At 42.9% G+C, this 5838-nt stretch overlaps 1 protein-coding gene across 1 annotated transcript in view; it reads right to left on the bottom strand.

Annotated features, from left to right (window-relative positions):
- Positions 1–2217: 2217 nt before the first annotated feature.
- The window catches only part of Cuzd1 (CUB and zona pellucida like domains 1), a 13910-nt gene continuing 10289 nt past the window's right edge, over positions 2218–5838 (bottom strand). The window contains exons 8-9 of the mRNA XM_005351383.3: positions 4169–4437; positions 2218–2527 (exon numbers count right to left, since the gene is read on the bottom strand). Of these exons, the coding sequence (XP_005351440.1) occupies positions 2355–2527; positions 4169–4437 (442 nt within the window). The 3' untranslated portion in view covers positions 2218–2354. The remainder of the gene's footprint in view (positions 2528–4168; positions 4438–5838) is intronic.

Genomic DNA, 5838 nt, shown 5'->3' on the forward strand with positions numbered 1-5838 from the left:
CCAGCATCCTGTTCTGTTTTCTCCGCCTACCTAAGGGTTGGCCTATGAAATGGGCCTAGGCAGTTTCTTTATTAATAAGAAATCATTCCCACATCAGTGCTCAAAGGTGACATCAAATGTCCTTCACTGGGCTTCTGGGAATACTCCTGGCTAGGGGCTCAGCACTGCCGTTCCCTGGGAGCTTCCATAGGACAGTGGCCCTACCCAAGTTCACAGCTCCATTTGAGCAGCCCTTATCCAAAGAGGACTCTTCGCTGGTGGGGAGTTGAGCACAGATGCTTCTGGTTGCTAGGAAATGCTCTCCTTCACTTATAATATCCCCAGATGATATTAACTCCTATCAAGCCCTCTGGTAAGTTGTAGAGACAGAGAGTGTGGGTAACCTGGACAGTACATCCAAACACGGAAGAGGTAAGGACGTTCCTAGCTCTCCAGCTCCAGACCTCTGGCCTTTAATCACTTTACTATGGTAACCCTCACTATATGCTCTACTGAGTCTCCATGCATCATAGTTTTCTTAGAATAGTGTATTCATGTCCGGAGTGTGTCTGAATATCTACCGTGATGGCCAGCACAGAACACATAATCGATTTCTGATAGTGAGATGGCTGACAGGCAGTGACCAGATCAGACAGTTGTGCCGTGCCATCTTAAGAACTTTGTGTGAGGCTGGAGAGGCGGCTCCCCAGTTTAAAGCACTTGCTGCTCTTGCAGAGGACCTAAGGTCAGCTCGCAGCCCCCACATGGCAACCACAACTGTCTGGCTCCAGTTCCAGGAGATCCAGTGCCCTCTTCTCAGCCTCCCCAGGCGCCAGCACACACGTGGTACACATACATATATGCATGCAAAACACACATACATGTGAAATAAAACTAAATAACCCTTTTTAAATATTCAACATGATCTGCCTATGACTAAAGAAGCTTTTAGGTGCTTTTATGTTTTATTAAAAGGGAGTTTGCAATAGTGAGATTTAAATTGTTGGATGGACCTAGAGGAGAATCAGTACATAAATATTTGAGAAGCCTTTGAAAGATCTGCACTAAGATGTTAGAAAGTAAATGGAGAATATCTGCTTTGATTTAGGGCAGAAAAATCAGCAGGCCTGTAAGGACTGGGTGATGTCTTATATCCATTGTATATCAGTGGATTCCCTATAATACATGGTGTCTATGATATATATTTATAGAAGAAAAACATAACAAAAAATAAAAGAAGCAAATGACTTTGGCATTCTGGGATGCAGCTACCTATTGAGATCTGGAACATGAAAATATGTGTTTTCTGGAAAGATGGGGTTGTATATTTTTGTCTAACGTAATTAGCTTTGGTGTTGGCAGGTATAAAATAGTTCATTTTAGGGCCTTCAATAACATCTGCTCAGACCCACAGGAAATAGAAGAGGAATGTTTCATCTCATAACTCAGAAAGGAATCTGAAGTCTCATTTTGCCATCAGGTTCTTCCCAGCAAAGCCCCTCTGTGCGCTGCAGAGGGCAAGGCGCTCATACTACACATCAGCAGTGGACTGAAGAGCCCTGTCATTTGATGTAGGTGGGTCATCTATCTATCTGTTGTTTTCATTGGTTAATTAATAAAAAAAATTGCTTGGCCTTTGATAGGCCAGCCCTTAGGTGGGTGGAGTAGACAGAACAGAATTCTGGGAGAAAAGAAAGCCGAGTCAGGCAGTCGCCATAGCTCTCCTCTCTGAGATGGATACTGGTTAACGATATTCCCGGTAAGACACCACCTCGTGGTGCTACACTCATTAGAAATGGGTTAATCAAGATGTGAACGTTAGCCAGTAAGAGGCTAGAGCTAATGGGTCAAGCAGTGTTTAAAAGAATACAATTTGTGTGTTGTTATTTCCGGGTATAAAGCTAGCCGTGCGGGAGCTGGGCGGGACCGCAGCCTGCAGCTCCCTACTACAGTCCTTCACTTCAGTTTCAAGCTAGAACCTTCTACATTCATATTTGCATTTATTCTTTAACTTTTATAGATGACATGTTTTATTTAGCCTCCAAGAAAGAAGCTGAGTTGGATGTAATGACTCACACTTTTAGTTACGGCACTGGAAGTGCAGAGGCAGGGTCTCAGGGAATTCAAGGCTAGCCTGGTGTACATGGCAAGTTCCAGGCCAGAGCTCCATAGTGAGACCTCATCCAAAAATGGTGACCAGACATAATATTTATTCATTTCAGCCATCCCATAATGAAACACACCCGTCACCATGATATGAACATAAAGGTACATGTGTTTCCTTTTCAGGCCTTCCTGTTTTATCCCTTGTGGGCACAGGGATCTGTTTCCTCCAGCACCCATGAGAAGATAAAGGGCCTTCTTTGGGTCAGCAGCTAGTAGACCTGCAGCCTCTGATATCTGTGATCCATCCGCTGATTTACAAAGTGCCTCACTGTGACTGCAGCCACAATAATCACGTTGAGAGCAAGCACCATGAAGGAAAAGAGGTGCAGGTGGCTGAGAGGCTGGCTTGGAGTTTCTGCTGCATGTGTTTGAGGCAGAAGTCCTGGAATTAGAAATAGTTTTACTATTAGTATTGCAAAATTTTGGCAGTATTCATAATTTCATGTTATGCACTATCAATCTTTTTTATTACTTTAAAAAATACCAATCCAAAAAAAAATACCAATCCAAATTCCCATTCCCTCCCCTCCTCCCACTCCTCTCCCACTCCCTCTACAGACCCACCCATCCCACCCCCTCCAATCCTAAGAGAGTGAAATGTATCCTGCCCTGTGGAAAGTCCAAAGCCGTCCCTACTACATCTAGGTTGAGCAAGGTATACATCCAAAGAGAATAGGGTCCCAAGAAGCCAGTACATGCAGTAGAGACAAATCCCAGTGTCACTATCAGCGGCCACTCAGTCTGCCCCAACTGTCAACCACATTCCGAGGGACTAGTTTGTTCCCATGCTCGTTCGTTCCTGGTCCAGTTGGAGTTGATGAGCTACCATTAGCTCAGGGAAACTGTCTCAGTGGATGAACCCCTCATGGTCTTGAGTTCCCCAGACCCCCCCAAAAAATTAATATGATATGTACTCACTCATAAGTGGATACTAGCCATAAACAAAGGACATTGAGCCTATAGTTCATGATCCTAGAGAAGCTAAATAATAAGGTGAACCCAAAGAAAAACATATATAGACCAACCTAGAAATGGGAAACAGACAAGATCGTTGGGCAAAATTTGGGAGCATGGAGGCAGGGGGTAGAAGGAAGGGGAGAAGGGGGAGATGAGGAGAACTTGAGGGAATGGGATAGTTAAGATGGAGGAAGGACAGAGATGAGAGCAAGGAAAGAGATATCTTGATTGAGGGAGCCATTATGAGGTTAGCAAGAAACCTGGCTCTAGAAAAATGCCCAGGAATAGACAAGGATGACCCAGCTAAGACCCTAAGCAATAGAGGAGAGGGTGACCTAACTGGCCTTGCCCTGTAGTCAGACTGATGATTATCTTAACTATCACCAGAGAACCTTAGTCCACCAACAGATGGAAACAGAGGCAAAGACCTACATCGGAGCACTGGACTGAGCTCCCAAGGTCCAGAAGAAGAGAGGAAAGTGTGAGAATATGAGCCCTATGAATCTTATGCATGAATTAATAATATGTAATTTCAACTTAATAGAGGGGGACAATTCTCAAACAATCTGAAGTCATCATATGTTTTATCTTAGATAAAACTCTAGACAGTCTTTGAGTCTTTCCTATATAACCTATCAGGTTTCAGTATGCCCAGAAGTAAGTAGGTTGTCTTATGTTAATATAAAATGGTCTATTGTGAAAAGATAATTTTTTTCCCGGATAAGCTCTGGTGTAGTTAAAATGGATTATTGATTATTTCTAATTTGATTATCTGCTTAGACATCTATAACAAGGAACTGGGAAGCTCCAGGAAAGTTGTTTGTAGCAATGGGGAGAGTGCACCTCCATGCTTAAAGGCTGCATGAATGGCACAGTATTGGTGTACTATGGATTTACTTGTGCACATATGGTATACATGACGGAAGTAGTCCTCGTGTGTACTTAGTCATTTGTATGCTAGAATTTCTACTTTAAATCTCTAAACTGTACATCTCAGGAACAACAGAGTTGAGCCCCATTTCACGAGCCACGAAGCGTCCTTAGATCATGAACAGCGTGTTCCTACCTGAGTTTCCGTTTGCACGTCGGTCCCTCCTCAGGCGTATTGGTCCTATCACAGAATCAGTCTTCCACTTGTATGATGAAATCTCTCGTTTCCTTCTTGAGATGCAGCCTTGATTGCAGCGAGACGTTTCATCATTGGTATCACAGATCAAGATCTTACACTTCAGATACACAGAGCTCAGATGTCTCAAGAATTTAAAGGCATTAAACTGGAATCTTCCATAGTGTCCAGATAAGGGATACACCTGGCAAGTCTCATCCTGACTACATCTGGAATAAAATGTAGGGACAGTCAGAAGGTGCATGGCAGCTGTTCCATACGAAAGTGAGATGGTACAAGCTTTGTTCAACGCATGAATCTAGGAAGCTCTCAGTGGTTCAAAGTGCTGTGAGCTTGAGCAGTGGAACTGGTTCTGGGAAAGGCAATAAGGTTCTGCTGGGAGATTCCTGGCCCTGTGAGCTACCAGAACATCAGCACCTGCGCACTGGGGCTCAAACACCTCTCCTAAAGTGCTCGATATTGATGCGCAAGTGCAGCTGAATGCCCATCAGCTTTTAGTGGGAAAGGGGGTTTTCTTTCAAAACACTGTGACCTTTTTTCTCAAAAAAAAAAAGCTACATCTATTTACTTGAGAACATCATATTCTAAGGATAGCCCACATTAAAGAATCTTCCAAGTCCTTGCAGAAAATAGCCAAAATATACAAAAAGCAAAAACACAAATAGGCCCTTCTAGACAAAAGGTGAGTATTTTCCCCACCAGCAAATATTTTATAGTAACATTTTAAAAACCAAGGAATATGGACAGCCTCTCTAAATACTTTAACTTGAGTTATTTGTGGCTAGTACACAATAACAATTTTTAAATGATCAAACTTAATTAAATTCCATACTAGGAAATTTATATACATGCATATATATATATGTATTCATACAGATATATATGCATACACATAGATCATATTTGAAATACAAAACTTATTTTATTAAAACCATTACTACTGTGGACTGGGGAGACTGTTCAATCAGCAAAGTGCTTGATGCACCATCATGAGAACCTGAGTGCACTGCCCAACACCCACATGGAAGTCTAGTATGGCTGCAATCCCAGTATTAGGGAGACAGAGTGGGGACAATGACTGAGTTGTTCCTGGCGTGCCATCTTAGCTGAATCCACAAGCTCTGGGTTCAGTGAAAGATTCTATCTCAAAAAAAAAAAAATAATGAGGGGATGAGGAGCTGGATCAGTGGTTAAAGAACCTGTCCCGCAAGTGTGAGGACCAGAATTTGGATCCCTCGTCAGAACCTACACAAAAGCCAGGTGAGTGTGGTGGCCCATCTGTAATTCCAGCGCTCAGAAGGTAGAGACAGGGAAAATCCCAAAGCAAGCCAGCTAGCCGGAATGGCCTGCCAGCATGGTCCACGTTCACCTGAGATACCCAGCCTCAATGAGTAAGATGTAGAGTAAGACTCTTGGCATCAACCTCAGGCCTCCACAGAGGCATACATCCGTTCATGTGGATACCCACGTGTGCCAATGCACAAGGCACATGTTTTCATACACATACCACACATACACGTAAATAAGAAAAATTAATTAAGAAAGGTCTGATCTCCAAAATATATAAAGAACTCAAGAAACTAGACTTTAAAATGCTAATTAACCCAATT

This window comes from Microtus ochrogaster, chromosome 8, assembly GCF_000317375.1.
Source record: "Microtus ochrogaster isolate Prairie Vole_2 chromosome 8, MicOch1.0, whole genome shotgun sequence".
NCBI classification, from domain to species: domain Eukaryota; kingdom Metazoa; phylum Chordata; class Mammalia; order Rodentia; family Cricetidae; genus Microtus; species Microtus ochrogaster.